This window comes from Rhinatrema bivittatum, chromosome 2 (genome assembly GCF_901001135.1).
Source record: "Rhinatrema bivittatum chromosome 2, aRhiBiv1.1, whole genome shotgun sequence".
Taxonomy (NCBI): domain Eukaryota; kingdom Metazoa; phylum Chordata; class Amphibia; order Gymnophiona; family Rhinatrematidae; genus Rhinatrema; species Rhinatrema bivittatum.
The window spans coordinates 717,118,602-717,137,900 of NC_042616.1; the positions used below are offsets into that span (position 1 = coordinate 717,118,602).

General features: G+C 38.5%; 1 protein-coding gene across 1 annotated transcript in view; it reads left to right on the forward strand.

Annotated features, from left to right (window-relative positions):
* The window catches only part of VPS13B (vacuolar protein sorting 13 homolog B), a 2,198,633-nt gene that overhangs the window by 124,249 nt on the left and 2,055,085 nt on the right, over positions 1–19,299 (forward strand). The window contains 1 exon segment of the mRNA XM_029587199.1: positions 17,401–17,521. Coding sequence (XP_029443059.1) covers positions 17,401–17,521 — 121 coding nt within the window.

The window sequence follows — 19,299 nt, forward strand, 5'->3', positions numbered from 1 at the left end:
TTTTTACACTGAGCTACTGTATGAGCTGTATAATGTAAACCTTTGCCATCCTTAATGCAAGTGTAGGTTCAGCTTACTAGTCTTTTTATGACAAGTACAACCAACCATTTTTTAAAATTAAATGTCATAAAATATAAGCTGTATTCCTTTTACTTTAAAATATTTATTATCATTTGATGTGAGCCAGATTTATTGGACTGCAGTACTTTTAGTGCATTTTGGCTGGATTGTTTATTATGACATCATCGTAATCTATCTACAGTGTGTGATTTCAGTGTTAAATATTTTCATAATTATGCTAGTTTTGGCAGTTCACTTGGAACTTTTTCACATCTCTTTAATGAACATGTTTTACTTCTGGACTTATGAGACAGCCATATGTTAGAAAAATTAATAGTGTGCTTTTAAAGTTAACATTGCACAGAAGGTTAATGCTACAGATGATTTTTGGGAAGTAAATAGTGCACTAAAGAAATTTGGTTCTTGTAATGTCATGGCCACAGTAGTAGACCTTTTGGAATTAGTGACTTTTACTTCATAAACGAGCACTAGCCATACCAAAAATAAATAAATTAAAAAAAATTATATTTATGCAACATAATTTGCTGTAATAAAGCTTGACCTCATTTCATTTTTTCAGAAATGACACCATGCCTTATTTCCTTTAATTTTTTAAAATAAGCACCTTTGAACAGAAGTGAACACAAGTGCTTTGTGAACTAGTATGGTTACACTAAGTAAACCATATTTAGCCCATAACAGCAGGGATATGACTACTTTGTGCTTCCAAGAATGCATTTGTAATAATTGCTTAAAGTGTTAGTTATAGCCCCAAATGGTAAGTATGGGGTATTATCCCTAAATAGAAATGGGATTTCATTGGGCCTCTAAGAAGGCATGGAGGGACCTTGATTAAATTTGAGCTTACAGTAAGCAGAGTGGAGGCTGAATACTTTTTAATATAACATCACTAACTTTGGTGGCTATGAGGATTACTGGGGGTGTGGGTGTTTTTTTAAGTATTTGTTTTATAAGAAATAAAGTTGAAGATGACAAGGCCTGAAATTATCTACTAACAGAGGTAGAAGAGGCCATCAGTTTGGGAGATTTTAGGTATGCTAGGACAGAGGTGAAGGACAGTGATGGGAAAAGAGTTGAGAGGGCAGATAAAAAACCTGGTGATGGAGGTGGGGAGGGTTGGTTTTGAGTTGCATGGGGATTTTATGTGCATCTACCCAAATTGGATGGATCTTTACTGGGCAGACTGGATGGCCCATTTAAGTTTTTATCTGCCCTCATTTACTAAGTTATGAGGGTCTTAATATCTTGCAACTGAAGCATTATTTTAAAAATTATATATATCAAAATCTAATAAAGCAGCCATTAATAAATTGAATTAAATTAGAATTTAATTGGTTTATAGTCAGCGATTCGTAGATGGTCTTTGCTACTGCATATTGCCTCTACATATTTCAGTTTTGTTTCATCAGAGTTTGTGTTGGTATTAGTGAAAATGAAATAGTCTCTCTATTCGGAGCACTCAAACTGAAAATTTTTACATTATTTCTAAAACATTCCTTCTTTGCAGAGCTTATCAGCTGTTGTAAGAGCATTAAGCCCTCCAATAGGCTCACTGAGTTATTGGAATATTGACTGGGATCATGAGTTCTCTTGGTGTACACCAAGCCCTAAACTACAGGGAAATGGACTTTAGGCCTGATTTTAAAAAGCATTTACTAGAGTAAAATTGGATTATACTCAAGTGAATACACTTTATTCGAGTAAATAGCTTTTGAAAATTGCAATGATAGTATATTTATGCATGTAACTTCTTTGAAAATTACCTCCTTTTTGTTTTATTAAAAAGTTGTCATCCTTTTGGGGTGGATAAAGGTTCCTATTGTGGTATGAACCTGCCAATGGGGCCAGTTAAAGCTGCAGATTTTTCAGCCAACCCTGTTAAGTGCTATCCCTTTTGAAAAGTACTTCAACTCATTGGTTCAATAATCAGCAATTTTAACTTGCCTCATTGGCTGGTTCATAGCAGAAAAATAGAGCCATATGCTCTAAAAGATAAAATTGAGATGTATGAAAATGTAGGGTATTTTTTGGACATGGTGTAGAAATAACTGCTGAACAATGGAACATGGAAATATTTATTTATTTATTTATTTATTTAAAACTTTTATATACCGGCATTAGTATGCATACATCATACCGGTTCACATTGTAACTAGAAGGCTGAAATTACAATCAACGGGGAGGGGAAACAGGGAGGAATATACATAGAGCAGGAGGGGTTGAAATTAAAGCATTAAAAAACTGTAACAGGCTATTTAATGGATGGCCAGGTTTTAAGATGAGATTTTCTGTAATCCACTGATTTTTAATGGAAATATCTGTTAGAGTTAAAAAAAAAAAAAAAAAAAAAAAAAAGGTTAAATATAGGCACAGAAGTAGGAAAGAGAAGGCAGAGTAGGGTGAAAGATTCACAGGAGATCAAAGAAAGAAAAACACAGGCACACCTAGGGAATGAGTGCACAGGGTGGAAAAACCAAGGTCTTACAAGAAGATGAAGAAAGTTTACAAGTAAACCTAAATTAGGTAATTGAAACTAAAGAAGGGAAGGAAGACATGATGGTGAGGAGAAAAACTCTAGGGGAAACAGAGCACTAGCATTTTCTGGTACACATGGCAATGTCAGAAGTGGCACTAATCAAGCTTTCTTGCAGGCAGGTGCATTACCACTATCACAACAATTTCTGCAATTATCATGTATACACATTGGTTTAAAAAGTGTCAAAACTGCTCACATTCACAGTTCTACTGTGTTCCTCCTTTCCTTAATAAAAGGACAAAAGCCTTAGGTGTAATTATCTTACTTTTTTCCTAGAATCATGAATCCACATGACTTAAATTAAAAATGTTTACATTTCCTATATTATGAGAAAAACAGGGATTTGATGTATGTGACCAATACAGTAAACTTCATTGTAAAGTTTATATATAAATTGTTTTATTAAGTTGTCATCCCCTTTGGAGGTGGATAAGTAAGCTTTTCTAATGATGCAATTTCATTCTTTCATTCATTACATTACACCAGTCTTCTAACTAAGGATTCGGGGGGAGGGGTGCAGATCAATAATCCAGGGCAATGCTGTGGTACAGCGATGTTGTACCTCTGTTTATTTTATTCAGATTATGTAGTTATTTTTGACCCTGTGGAAACATAGAAGTGACGGCAGAAAAGGACCTAATGGCCTATCCAGTCTGCCTAGCAAGCTCCCCATAGTTATCAGTTTCCCATACTTATCAGTTACTCAGACCACCAAGGTCAGGGCTCTTGTTGGTTACTGTTTGATTCCAATTTCCTTTCACCCCCTGCCGTTGAAGTAGAGAGCAAAGTTGGAGTTGCATCAGAAGTGTAGTATCAGGCTTTTTGGTTAAGGGTAGTAACCGCCAAATCAAGCAAGTTACCCCCATGCTTATTTGTATTCCCAGACTGTACAATTCAGTGTTCTTGTTGGTTGTTGTCTGAATCCAATTCCTCTTTTCCTCTCTTCCCCCTGCTGTTGAAGCAGTGAGCAATGATGGAGTTGCATCAGCAGTATGAAGGCTTATTTAAGGGTAGTATCTGCCACACCAGCAAGTTACCCCCTTGCCTCTTACTTCATTCCCCTCCCCCTTGCCTTGAGGGATTCACAGTGTTTATCCCATGCCCTTTTGAAATCTTTCACTGTTTTTGTCTTCACCCCCTCCTCTGGAAGGGGCATTCACCACCCTCTCTGAGAAGAAATATTTCCTGACATTGATTCTGAGTCGCCCTTCCCGGAGTTTCATTTCGTGATCCCTAGTTCTGTTGGTTTCTTTCCAGCAGAAAAGGTTTGTTGTTGATCCTGCATCATTAAAACTTTTCAAGTATCTGAAGGTCTGTATCATATCCCTTCTGTTCCTTCTCTCCTCCAGGGTATACATATTTAGAACCTTCAACTTCTCCTCATAAGACATTTGATGGAGACCTCCCACCATTTTGGTCACCCTTCTCTGGACCGCCTCCATTCTGTCTCTGTCCCTTTTGAGATAGGTCTCCAGAAATGAAAATAGCACTCCCAGGTGAGGCCTCACTTCCTTTTTTTTTTTTTTTTTTAACTAGATATTCATCTCTCTATGCAGCCCAGCATTCTTATAGCTTTAGCTATTGCTTTGTCACATTGCTTCACCATCTTTAGATCGGTAGACATTATCACCCCAAGGTCTCTCTCCTGTTCCGTGCATAGCAGTGATTCACCCCCCATCGCATACATTTCGTTCGGATTACCGCATCCCAGATGCATGACTCTACACTTCTTGGCATTAAATCTCAGTTGCCGTATCTTCGACCACTCTTCAAGCTTCCTTAAATCACGTCTCATTCTCTCCACTGTTTTTGGCGCCAAGGTGGTGGCATGGATTACAAACTGGTTGACAGAAGACAGAATGTGATGGTACTAAGTTTGTCTATATGAGGATGATACTAAGATCAACAGATGTGTCATCCTCGTATAGACAAACTTTACCTTCTATCCCTTCCGCAATGTCGCTCACAATGATGTTGAACAGAACCAGTCCGAACACTGATCAATGCAGCACTCCACTTAACACTCCACTTCAGAGCAAGTTCCATTTACCATCACATTCTGTCTTCTATCTGTCAACCAGTTTGTAATTCATGCCACCACCTTGGCACTCACTCCCAAGCTTCTCATTTTGTTCTTGAGTCTTATATGCAGGACCGTATCAAAGGCTTTACTAAAATCCAAGTAAATCACATCGAGCACTCTTCCTGATCCAGTTCTCTAGTCACCCAATCAAAGAAATCAATCAGATTCACTTGACAGGGGAAGATTCACTTCCCCTGGGGAATCCATGCTGTCTCGGATTGAGCAACCCACCAGATTGTAGGTAGTTCACTATCCTTTCTTTCAGCAGAGTCTCCATTAATTTTACTACCACTGAGGTGAGGCTAACTGGCCTGTATGTTCCAATTTCATCTCTGCTCCCACTCTTGTGAAGTGGGACCACCACCACTCTTCTCCAGTCACTTGGCACCACTCCCTTTTCCAGGGATCTCTTGAACAGACCCACCAGCACATCTCTGAGCTCCCTCAGTAGCCTAGGATGAATCTCATCAGGCCCCTTGGCTTTGTCCACGTTAGGTTTTCCTAGCTCATCCTATACGTTCTCTTCCGTGAACAAGGTTTTGTCAAATCCACCCCTTCCACAGCCTTGTTAACCAGCGACAGTCCTTCTCCAGGGTCTTTCTTAGTGAACACTGAACTGAAGTATTTGTTTACTATTTCCACCTTTTTTCATCTTTTTCCACACATTGATCCTTTTCACCTTGCAGAAAACTCTTGGAGATTCCAAGCAAAATGTGGAGAACTTCAGGTATGCTGATATGGAAAGTATGGCAACAAATTCCACAGCTTAGTTATCCATTTACTGAAAAAAATATTTCCAGAAATTTTTATTTTTATAGTGCTCCCTAATCCTAGTACTATTTAAAAAAAGTAAATACGCATTTCCTATTAACTTGTTCCTTACCATTCACAATTTTATGAACTTCTATCGTTTTGCCTTTGTCATCTTGTCTACAAAATGGAAATACATGCTGTCTCGGATTGAGCAACCCACCAGATTGTAGGTAGTTCACTATCCTTTCTTTCAGCAGAGTCTCCATTAATTTTACTACCACTGAGGTGAGGCTAACTTGTTTGATCTTACTGCTTAAGGAAACTGCTATTGTTTTTTTCTGTTTTTCTATTAGTTTTGCTATATCTTTTGAGATGGGGATGCAGAAAAGTACACACTGCTCAAAGTTTGGTCACAGCATTGCTCCACAGAGAGTCATTATGATATTCCCAGTTTTGTTTTCTAATATTCTGTTTGCTTTCTTGACCTCTGCTGTACACCGAGCTGAGGACTTCAATGTACTGTCCATAATGATGCCAAGGCTTTCTTTGAGTCATAACTCCTAATGTGGAATCTGATATCATGTGTTTGTATACATACATACATACATACATACACACACACACACACACACACACACACACACACACACAACTAGATAGTGCAACAAGGTAGGTTGAGAATACAATGTACAAATCTCATCTTTGTATACCTTTCATCAGTCGAAATCACTTAAAATATTCACTGATGTCTACTGTGCTGTTCGTACCTCTGACTGCATATAAAACTGCCTCCCAATACCTAGCCCAACACCAAAACCTCATCCCAAGTTCAGAATGGCCCCTCTTACAATAGTCAACTGTGTGCCTTCCCAGAGGCTCTATCTCGCTCTCTCTCCTCCCCCTTCTCCTCTCCCGTCTCCCGCCCGAAACGGGATTTGCGATATTTATTGCAAATCCCATTTCAGCCATAGCGCACAGCATAACACCAGGAAAAAAGGTGTAGTTATTTGCGGAATTAAATCCTGCAATAGCATGTGTTATGTTATCGCACACAACATTAAGCGCCCCTCATTTTCATAAACTCCTTCCAAACGCCTCCTACTTGATGAAATCTTTAAAATTTGCACACTCATCTCACAATGCATTATGATGTTATCGTGGGCGTTAGGGCCCTAATTCTATCTGAAAAATGACCCCTTAATTATGTAAATGTTTGTTTAAAAAAACTTTGATTCCACATAATCTCAATTGTACAAACATGGATTATAGTATACATTCATAAAATTGAACTAACAATAGAAAATAAAATAAAATTACAACATATAATAATTTATACATACATAAACAGTCCATTAAACACTCAACATTACTAATCCAAATACTGTGTAATGTGCTCCAATTCTCCTTAACGCTTTGCAAAACAATTCTTCCTTAATAATTTTCTAAATTTTAAATAATCTGGATCCCTACGTACTTCAGTTGGTAAATCATTCCAGAGATGTACTAAAGTATGACCTAGTTTTTGTCCTGTCTAATAAGTAGTTTTGAAGAGTAGGGTCTACCAATAATCCCTGAGTAGATGAATGTAACCTTCGACCCAGAAAATACCACTCCAACTTTTCTCTCAAACCATGAGGTTCTTTGTGCAAAGCTTTATAGGTTATGGATAACAGTTTAAACTGTATCCTATATTTAATAGGTAGCCAATGAAGTTGCTTAAAAAATGGGGTAAGTGACACCCTTCAGGGTAGATTAAAAATAACCCGAACCGCTGAATTTTGGACCAAACTGAAGAACCTTGATCAGTTTTGCTGGTAATCCATAATAGAGAGAATTGCAATAATGTAAATTTAAAACCATTGACTGTACAACAATTCTAAAATCTTCATATGATAACATTTTCCTCAGTGGCCTTAAAAATTTGTCTATAAAAGGCCATCTTTGCTACCTTAGATGTGCAACTTCTTCAAAGATATAAAGGAACCTAGGGTAACTCCCAAATTGCACTGTGCTGTAGCCAAGTCTAACTTTGCTACAAACCAACCTGAATTGATACAGGAATTGGCACTGACATACTTCCAACCTATAAGAACTCTGTCTTCTCAGAGTTTCACCGCTCGGGTCATTATGCAAAAACCATGCATTAACTTTGGCCATGCAACACTGTATCATTTGCACAGGAACCTCTCCTGGGTTATCACTAGGAATAAAAATCTGTATGTTGTCCGCATAACATTTATACATCATACCCAACGGATTTAGAAAAAGGTTAAATGGAGATGGAGAAAGTATTTAACCTTGCAAAACACCCACTGCCAAAGGATACCAGTCAGAAACAGCCTCTTTTTGACACATTCGCTGTTTCCTATTACTTAAAGACTGAAATCACTGCAACACCAACCCTGATACTCTATATTCTTGTAATCTCCCAAGCAATTTATTATAACAGTGTCAAAAGCTAATGCTATATTCAGTTGTACTAGAACAAGAGTTTTAGTTATAGTTCCATGACTTTTTCTAAACCCATATTACTCTTTATCTTAGATTCCTATATCTTGCTCATAATCATCCATTTGTTTCAATACCCACTTTTCCAAACTTTTTGATAAGATACTAACATTAGAGGTAGGGCAGTAGGTGGATACTATTTCAATTGTTAATCCTGCATTCTTAGGTATAGATGTAACAGCCTGTTTAAGACTATTTGGTACCATTCCTTATGTCAAAGATAAATTCAAAATTTCAATCAATTGTTTTTGAAAATTTAGAAGTTTATTAGAGATGAGCAAAAAAAGGCAAGGATCCAAAGAATTGGAGATTTTCCTAATCTCTATTATAACCTCCTGCAACTTTTTTTTCATCAAACAATATAAAAGAATTCCAATCTGAATTTTCTACACTTTGTAAATACTATATTAGAACTGATTGCCCTTTAACCTTTCAATTTGTGCCTTAATCCAGAACACATTATCTTGAAAATACAAAGCAAAATCTGCACTTTCTTTTTTTTTTAACCAACACATTTCCTTTTTGGGGAGATATTAAATCCTTTAGTACTGCAAATAACTCTAAGAGGCTGATTAATAGAATTATTCACGATCAGTATAAAAATTCTTCTTAACTCTTGATCAGCTCTATATTCCATAAGTACCTCAAATTTGTTCTTGTACCATTTTTGCTCTTCTTGCAATTCTTCTTGCAATTCTTTCCTCCCCCCCTCCCCACAAATATTTCATAAACTAAGCCACTGTATGCTCTCTAATTAGTAGAAATTGAAAGGAGCCAACTGCAAAGGTTGAGTTTACATCAGTTATGGACATTTAAAAATACTGTTTTGGAAGCCCAGATTAGATGTATTCCATGCATTAGGAAAAATGGAAGGAAGGCCAAGCGACTGCTGACAGTTAAAAGGTGAGGGTGAAAGACGAGAGAAGCTATTCTAATAAAAAATTAAAAAAATCTGTCAAAAATATAAAAGGGATCCAAATGAAGAAAACAGGAAAGAGCATAAGCACTGGCAAATTAGATGTAAAGCATTGATAAGGAAGGCAAAGAGAATTTGCAAAAAAGCTTGCTGTGGAAACAAAGAACTCATAATAAACAGTTTTACCAGGTAAATTTGAAGCAAAACATCTGTGAGGGAGTCAGTTGGACCATTAGATGACTGAGGACTAAAAAGGTGGTAAGGGAGGAAAAAGCCATCACAGAGAGATTAAGGGGCAGATTCTATAAATCTACGCCCGCGCATACTTTTTATCGCGCACCAGGCACGAACAAAAGTACATGGGATTTTATAAGATACGCGCGTAGCCGTGCGTATCTTAAAATCCGGGGTCGACGCGCACACCTTGCCCTCCCTTCCCCTACCTAACCCAACCCCCGGCCCTATCTAACCCCCCCACCTGTGTTTTAAAAGTTACACCTGCCAGCGGGCTGCTGGCGCGCGATTCCCCGGCCCGGGACCCGTTTCGGAGGCCTTGGCCATGCCCCTGGGCCGGCACCACACCCCTGACATGCCCCGAATGACGCGTTGGCCACGACATGCCCCCGACGCCCCCCTAGCGAAGCCCTGGGAATTACGCGTGTCCCAGGGCTTGCGCGCGCCGCCGAGCCTAAGAAAATTAGGCTCTGCGCGCGCAGGGGGGTTTTAAAAGGGTTACGCGCATAACTTATGCGCGTAACCCTTTTAAAATCCGGCCCTAAATGAATTCTTTGCTTCAGTTTTTACTGAGAAAGATGTAAGGCAGAAACCCTGTCCAGAAATATTTAAGGGGTGGGAGGGGGGGGATTCAGAGGACCTGAAACAAATCTTAGTGAGCCTGAAAGATGTAGTTAGGGCAAGTTAAAAAAAACTACAAAGTAGAAAATCACCTGAGTACAACCCAGAGTATTGAAAGAACTGAAAAATGAAATTGCAGATCTATAATTATGAATCTTTAATCTATCATTAAAATCAGCTACGTACCTAAAGATTGGAGGGTGACCAATATTACATCATTTTTTAAAATGGTTCCAGAGGTCATCCAGGAAACTACAGACCATTAAGCCTTATGTCAATGCCAGGAAAAATGATCAAAACTATTACAAAGAAAAAAACTGCTGAAAATATAGACATATTTTAATGGGACAAGCCCAGCATGGGTTTAGCCAAGGGAAGTCTTAACTTACTAATCCATTCTTTTTTTTTTTTTTTTGAAGGTGTGGATAAAGGTGAGCCAGTTGATATAGTGTATCTGGACTTTCAGAAAGCATTTAACAAAGTACCTCATGAGACACTTGAAAGAAATTTAAAAGTCATGGGATAGGAGGCAATGTACTAATGTGGATTGAGAATTGGTTAAAAGATAGAAAACAGAGTAGAGCTGAATAGTCAATTTTCTCATTGGAAAAAAGTGACTAGCATAGTGCCCCAGGAATCTATGCTGGCACTGCAGCTGTTTAACATATTTGTAAGTGACCTATGAGGTGATCAAATTTGTTGATCAAAATTATTCAAAGTTGTTAAATCACAAGATGAGAAATTGCAAGAGGATCTTGTGAGACTGGGAGACAGTGCATCCAAATGGCAAATGACATTTAATATGGATGAGTGCAAAGTGATGCATGTAGGGAAAAGCAGTCCAAATTAAAGCTACACAATTCAAGTTTCAACATTGGGAGTCACCCCAGGAAAAAAAAGATCTAGGCATTGTGATTAATATGTTGATATGCTTAGTGTGTGACTGTGACCAAGAAAGCAAATAGAATGCTAGGAATTATTAGGAAAGGACTGGAAAATAAAACAGAGAATATCATGATGTTGTATTGTGCAATTCTTGTCAATGCATCTGAAAAAATATATAACAAAAAAAAAAAAAAGGCACAGAGAAGGGCAACCAAAATGATAAAAGGGATGGAATGATTCCCTTTTGAGGACAGGCTAAAGAGGGTAGGGCTCTTTAGTTTGGAGAAGAGATGACTGAAAGGAAGTATGGTAGAGGTTTTTAAAAATGAGTGGTACAGAAGAATGCAAATTGGTTGTTTATTCTTTCAAAAAGTATAAATACTAAGTGACATGTAATGATGTTACTAATTACTATATTTATTACAAATAGAAAATATATTTTTTTTCAATGGAGGATTTGATAAAAGATTTTAGTGTTGCTGAGTTTAAAAAAAGGTTTGGATAAGTTCCTTGAGGAAGAGACCATACACCATTATTAAGGTAGACTTGGGGAAATCCACTGTTGATCCCTGGGATTAAGGAGCATGGAATCTTTCAACCCTTTTCGGATCCTGCTGAGTGCTTGTGATCTGGATTGGGCATTCTTGGAAATGGGATGCTGGGCTTCATGGACCTTTGGTTTGACCCAGTATTGCAAATCTCATGTCCTTTTCCATGAGATGAACTGTGCAACTAATTGTGTGGGAGACTACAGGCTATAGGGTCTAAGATGACAGGGTTGCTCTTGAATCATCACTTGCTACTAGTCAGCTCCTTGTGCCAGTTTCCTACCAAAATACTTGAGAGAGAGAATAATCTATACTGTTTTGAATGCAGTGTGACGTACTTTGCCCAAGCTATTAAGTTTAGCTGGTGGCAGTGCAAAATAGGTTGCTAGTAAATTTCACTTTCTAGTGGCTTTTGCTGAGTGACAGTTGCTGAACTTGAACATAGCAAGGTTAGTAATGCACCAGAAGATTACCTTCCTGTTTTTGATAGCTTTTTTTTTTTTTTAATGCCTACGTTATTTTAGTCTATTATGAGGCCAAAAAAGCTGAGCTCTAAATTCAAGTACCTTTTGAGCTTTTAAGTTAGGAACCTTTTCAGTTAAACTTAGGTGCCTACAATTCACCTACATTTAGGACATTAAAACTGTGCTCTCATACGTGTAAAGCAATGATGGTTGAAGAAAACTCAAGTGGTGGCTGATGAGGTCACCTTAAGCACACAGACATAGTTCCCCTTCATATTCAATGCCTGGATTTTATTTTTCTTTTGCAAATAACACAGAAGCCTGTTAAGCAGTCTGTTTATAACTGTAAGTGTTGTATTAAGATATAGTCATACCAGGCTAGTTCACTGATATTCCAAGTTCACAGTCCAGGCCTGACTTATAACAGTGGAGCGCCACCTTCCAACTCCATACTACATCCCTCTGCTGTCAAGTTGACTGAAGACTTGATCTTTCCCAGCAATCGATTTTGAGCTCCTCGAGGGTCATTTTTGGATTCTTAGGGTGAGGTCTTGTCTTGGGCTAAAACAGATCTGTGGGTGCCTCAGTTAAGTCATTATGTGGCCTCAGTAGTGGGGCGCCAGCCTTTGATCAAACAGACTCAACTTCAAGGCTTGCCTGATGCCTTTTTGCCCTAACAAGGGGGAATGAAATAACTGATTAATCCTTTCTCTGCCCCTTTAAGTGACCATGGTGTTGTGTACTAAATGTCTTGCGTACCGCAAACCTAGTGAATCCCGCTGTATTTTTTCCTCTGGGAAAAATACCATAGCTTAATAAATATGCCCCCTTAGGTTGAATCCAAGCAATGCTGAGCTTTTATGGCTTAGAAATTCTGGGACTGTAGACCTAGAAGCTTTTCCAGTTTTGGGAAGCATTTTGAAAACATCCGCTACAGACGTCTTCTACTTAGGGGGTCTTGATAGACCCAATTTGAAATGCAGAAGCCCAGATTTGTTCAGTTACCAAGTCTGCTTTTTTAAAGTTTGTGCAGTGTGCGGCAGCTTTGAACAGTTATGGTGGAGTTTAATTTTGGAATGGTGATTCAAGCCTTATTGATGGAATTCTGTACTATAGTAACCATGCCTATGCTGGGCTGCCATTGAGACTTTTATGCAAAAACTGAAAATGATTCAGAAAACTGCAGCCAGAGTTCTCACTGACATTGGCAGAAAGGATAATTTTATTTCCACTCTGAGGAAATTTCATGGGTAATGATCCATTTTAGAATTCAATTAAAAAAAATCTTATGTTTGCCAAATAGAGCACTTTCTGGGAGTGGACCTTGCTATTTTAGGGAACATCTGGGGTTGTATATGGCAGTTAAAACCTTGTGCTCTGCTCCAAGAGCATTTGCTAAAAATGTCCTCTTTAAATGTTGGACTGTACTTGAAAATAATCTGTCTGAAGCTGTGTCCCACAGCTGTGGCAGTCACTACTGTAACAAGTTGGAGCCAAATCAGATTATTTGCATTTTAGATGTGATCTTAAATCCTGACTCTTTGCACTTGCTTTTGATTTCTAGATGCCTGGGGATGTTTTAGCTTTTATTTTTTTTTAATGCCTGCATTATTTTATGAGGCCAGTACTCAAAAAAAAAAAAAAAGCCGAGCTCTAAATTTAGGAACCTTTTCAGTCAAACTTAGATCCCTAAAATTCACCTACATTTAGGACATTAAAACTTAGACTAAGTTTAGGTCTACAGTTGATTTTCCTAGATTTAGGTCCCTAACTTAGGTGCCTAATGTTATTACTTCTAGACAACAAACTCAGCCTCAACAAATTCGTAAATAACACTACAAAAGAATGCACCATGCCAAATCTGATGCAGCCATGGGACAGGAGATACTGCATCATGCCACTAATTCTTAAGACTGTCCACTCTTTACAGGGATACGCTGCACAGATGTTCCTTATATCCAGATACATAAAGCATTTCTGACTGGAAATCTTGTGCTCAGTCTCCCTAGCTGGGGACTCCCAGACAGCATGACTAATTCGGCCTGCTTATCTGCGGAGAAAAAAGCAAGTTTGCTTACTGTAACTGTGTTTTCTGTAGATAGGATGAATTAGCTATGCGTCCCCACCCTCCTCCCTGGGCAGTCTAAACCTTTCTAACTGCCGCTGCCTTGTTCTTGCTGCTTGCATGCTTTCTAACAAACTGAGGTGGGGCAGGCAGTTGTGCGGGAAGGCTCTGCGCAGGTCTGCAGGAACAAAACTCTGCACATTCTATGAGAAGTTCCCACTAAGGGGTGCTCCCAGACAGCATGGCTAATTCATCCTGCTATCTACGGTAAGCAAACTTATTTTTACATTAATCCAATAAGAAAACAATTAGAAGGATGTGGAAAAAAAAGGAGTAAAAAAATTACAAAGGGAAATACACTAGCAAGAGATAATTAGGAGTCAATAATCTTGAATTGTATTTAATTATAAAGACAAAAGGGGAAATTCTCCTTGCATCCAAAAAAGATTTCAGCTGCTCAAGGGAAAAGAAAACAGATCAGATTGGAATTTAGCACAACATTTACATGGATGTCATAAGGTAAATGTGGCTCCTAATTCTAATGTATCTTTCCAAAAGGCCAAAAAACCCCTTCTAATATGGTCAATTTTAAAGAAGTGAAACTTAGTTTATTTGCTGATAACATTATGCTGTTTATAGGGAATCCAGTGTATAGTCTTTTAGAAATGAACTCCATCACATAATTTGGCTCTTTTTCGGGACTCAAGATTAATTAAAATAAATCTGAGGCCTTCCCCCTGGACCATGATTTACAGAGATGGTGGAGAGGACCGTTTCCCCTCAAATGGAATATGGACGCTTTAAAATATCTGGGAATTTGGATCACGCACTTTGTTCAGGTCATGTATAACTGTAATGTAGTCTATACTCTCCAAAGGATGAAAACTGTCCTGAATTCATGGGTTTCCTTCGCAGTCGTCAAAATGATAGTACTCCCGAAACACTTGTATTCCCTCCAGATGCTCCCATTTTAGGGGAGAACCTCTGAAATAACTTTACAGGTCTATGGTCTTTGCCTTTATATGGCATGGTAGACTGGTTAGGATTCATTTAGATATTTTGATGAGGGATAAACGGGAAGATTAGCTATGTCAGACATGCACCTGTCTGCTACGCTATATTCAGGACTGGGTTTCTTTGAATAATAAATTTGATGGAGAGGGCTTAATGAAGGAGTGGTCCTGGTCACATAAAAATATAAATCTAATTCACTCTTCAAAAGTTTGTCTTTAATATTTACGTCTCAAATCTTTTTAGAGACCTGCTTTAGAGATAACATGGAAGTGGTGAAGGGAAAAATCTTTTAGACCACTTATTTCACTTTTCCTTTCGTTGATGGGTAATAAAGACTTTCCAGTGGGGCTTAGTGTCTTGGTATTTCATATTTGGGAGCAGAAGGGAATTCATTGCGTGGGGCAGCTGATTGTCCTGGATTTGAACACATTGTTCTCTTTTCAGCAGATGAGGGAGCAATGGAACAACCCAACTTCTAACTTTTTTGCATATTTGCAGGCCAGGCACTTCGGTCTGCATATGAGCAATGGAGTTCTTAGTTATATTACTTTCCCTGATGAACAGGTGTCTTCTATTTTTTTTTAATACTACTCCTAAATTCAACAGGCTTGGTGTTTGGGTCATGGATCTAAAGAAATTACCGAAGACCCCTCATTTGGTAAAACCAGCAGATTACTGGGCTGGGGATCTGGAAGTGGAATTAGATGATGAGGGTGTTGCCTATGCCTTCATTGCATTATATTGGTATTTATTGCCTGCCAACTTAGGAGAAATTCAGTTCAAAATACTACTTTAAGTTTAGATCTAAAGGTGATCAGATGCAACTGGAGGACTCTGATACTTGTTTGAAGTAGAAATACGCTAGTGGAACTCTGTCATATGTTATGGTGTTGGAGAGAAGGCTTGGTTTAAGCATTGGGTTTAAATAGTTGAAATAATTAATATTGATTTGATGTTTTTTATAGTGAATCTACATATTTCCAGGATAGTTGATGTGAACATAACTGGTGGTTGAGTATGAATAGATATAACTAGATAGTTGGAATCGGGCAATGGATCCGGTCTAGGAAATAAGAGATTGGAAGGTTAGTATAAATATAGTACATAACTGAAGTTGTTTGAATTATTTGTAGTTGTGAATGTAGGTTATTAGGGTAATGTGATTTATTTATATTGTAGTGGCATTGGGTTAGATACGTCCCTGAAGAAGCCTCTATAACAGGCAAACAAGGAATTCTTTGTTGGATGATTGGATGAGAACAACGTTGGAATATATTATAGAAGAGGGATGAGTGTTTAAAAGTATCTTGTCGGATTACATCATAGAAGAGTCTTTATTTGAATGAAATATACGGTTTGAATACATGAGGAATACACCATAGAGGCACTTTATTGAATTTTCTTATAGAAGAATTTTGTCTAAATACACATATGAAAAACTGGAAGTAGAAAAACAGTGTATACAAACTGGACTTATACAGACTTTTCAAAAAATTATGCCTATATGTCACATTGTTATATTTTAATAGTGTGTATGGGTGTGCGTGTGAGTTATAGTTTTTTATTGTATAGTTTGAATTTTTTGTACTATGTATATAATTTCTTAATGTATTGGGTTTAGGAATATTAAATAGATATTATTAAATTCTAGTATTTTCTCATTGTTTGGACAGGATATGTTAATAGACCACCACAAATTGAATAATTTCTGGGAGCAAGTGTGAAACCTGATTGAAAATCTGTTGGAGAGATCGGTTCTCTGGGATGGAAACATTATCCTTGTAACTGTTTGATAAATATTACTTTGCCTAATCGGGTAAAATGATTTCTGGCTATCTCATTAACATTGGCTAAGAAAAGTGATCTTTTCACATTGGCATAATGCTGTATTAACACCTTTTAATGTTTGAAAGGCGGCAATGCTGAACTTCAATGGAACTTATATGGCGGGAAATTTTATTTATTTATTTATTTATTTATTGTTTTTCTATACCGGCATTCATGATTAGAATCACATCATGCTGGTTTACAATTAACAGGGGGTGTGAATTAAAATAAATAACTGAACAGAATTGAAAAAAACTGTAACAAGTGAAATGAAAAACTCTGAAGTTACAATAAAACAGGATACTAAAACTGGGTGGAGGAAAGTCTAAAGGAACTTAAGAGCCATTATTTACAGTATTCTAAGAATGTCTGATTGTGGTTGTTGTTAATATGCAATTCAAATAGGGTCTGGAAATGCTTGTTTGAACAACCACAATGCAAAACAAGAGGGAGGAGTTACATTTGAGGGGATATTTTCAATTGTGGGTAAAGGTGTCCACATTAGATCAATGATGTTTGTACGCTAGATGAATGTTTCATCCACTATCTCATAACTGTGTTTTGTGTGTGAATTATGTGTGACTGGTGTGTATGTGGCCTGATTGTGGGGATCATATAATTAGAGAAAATTCAGTGAAAAATTTCAAATGTGTTTGGTAACGGATTTTATGTTTGTTGTATTAGAGCTTATGTGACTGAAACTTATACTTTGTAACACAATATGTTGAATGTTGTTTGAGTCTCACTAATAAAAATTAAGTAAACAAAAAAACAAGCATAGTGACTGGTATTTAGTTAATGTGTATAACTGCTCCTTTTTTCCTCTCTGCCTAACGCAGCCAATTATTTGCTGGTTGTTTTACAGGATGATCCAGAAAGCTGTGGTTCTAGCTCTACCAACCGCAGCACCACAGAGAGTGCAAAGTCATCAGTAAAACCACGCCGAATCCAGCAGGCAGCCCCTACTGACCCTGACCTCCCTCCAGGTGATTTAGTATATCATTTATGATACTTTAAGAAAAGTGGTAACAATTATCAACAATTTTTCTGTTTGTGAATAAGAGATTAAACTGTTAGAGTAAATCATCTGAGCAGAAAACTGAGCAGAAAACCATCATATGAAAAACAAATGTAAACTTACAAAACCTGCTGCATGTTTATAATTTGTTTTCTTAATGACATTATCTTAATATTCATAAATTGCCATCTTGCAAACTTGGAAAGTAATGTAGTACAGCTTTTGTAGCTACAGTGTCTCTTGCTCACAACAGCTGACAATATTAGAATTGATTAAAATACCTATGGTACACAAATACCTGAGGACACTAAGCATCTTCTAACCGAATAATCCTTTTGCTGGGGAACACTATTATGAAAATCAACATGGGGCACATTTGGAGGGAAAGAAAAAGGTGAAATGCCTACCAAAATCCTAACTAGCAGAAACACAGCTCAGATTCTTAACTCTGTCAGAAAAGAAGCAAAGAACTTAGAAGTTGGTCATAATTTTCTGGGGAATCTAAGACCTGGCTATGAAGGGAATTTCAGAATTTATGGGATGGGTTTAAGTACCCCACAAAGATAGTAGTATTTTCAGAGAGAGAATCTGTTCATAGTAAGGGATAGAAAAGGCTACATTGAATGGCAGAATATGTGGCTCATAATCTGCTTTTTAAGAAAGTTTAGTTCTCACGGGACAAGCAGGATGGTAGTCCTCACATATGGGTGACATCACGGGAAGGAGCCCAGTCACAGAACACTTTTTTGTCAAAGTTTCCAGAACTTGGACTGGCTCCTACTGGGCATGCCCAGCATGGCACTAACCCTGCAGCCAGCAGGGGTCCCCCTTCAGTCTTCTTTTTTCCATGCAGCAGTAGCCACGCGGTTAAGGAGCTCTGCAGAGATTCCTGACAGGAATTTTCCTCACGGAATTACTAAAAATTAATTTATCCCACAGGGGTCCCTCCTTCAACTTTTTCAAGCCGCGGTACTCTGGTAAGTTTTTTTACCCGTTTTCCATCTATTACCGTCGAGTTTGGCCCTCACGGCCTACTGGCCGTTGACCGTACCGCGGCTCAATTTTTTCATGGCCATGGCGTCAGGTTTCTGCCGGTGCCCGCACTGTGATCCGTACCATGTCCATCACAGACCCTTACAAAGTCTGTGTAATGTGTCTCGGAAGTGAGCACGATGTCCTAACCTATACCAAATATACCCTTAAGACACCAAAAGGTCGCAAGGCTAGAATGGAGAAGATGGAGCTTCTCTTCTGTGCTCAAACCCCGATGCCATCCATTGCATCGATGTCGTCAGAACCAGCACCGTCAACTTCGCGCCAGCATCGACCTCCGGCGGGTGACCGTCCGGCATCGACGACTTCTCGGCCTTTGTCACCCTCTACTCTCCCTCAGGACCGAGGGGATCGTAGAGGTAAACATCGCCACCGGCATCGAAAGTCTCGGACCATTGAGGGAGCGAAATCATTGACCTCGCCATCGTCCGAGCTGCCGTCGAAGAAACCCCGTCCAGAAAAGGCACCAACCTTTTTGGCGACCGGGTCACAGAGACAACCCTCACCCGACAGGGTATCGGGAGCTGCGACTCCACCTTTAACGGTGGTCCCTCCGGCTATGCCTCTGCCTCCTTCTGTTCCAGAGCCGGGGCTGCTTGCTCCAGGTCTCCGAAAAGAATTGGACCGGATGGTTCAGGAGGCCATCGACAAGGCAACGCATCGACTCCAGGTTCCTTTGGCACCGACACTGGT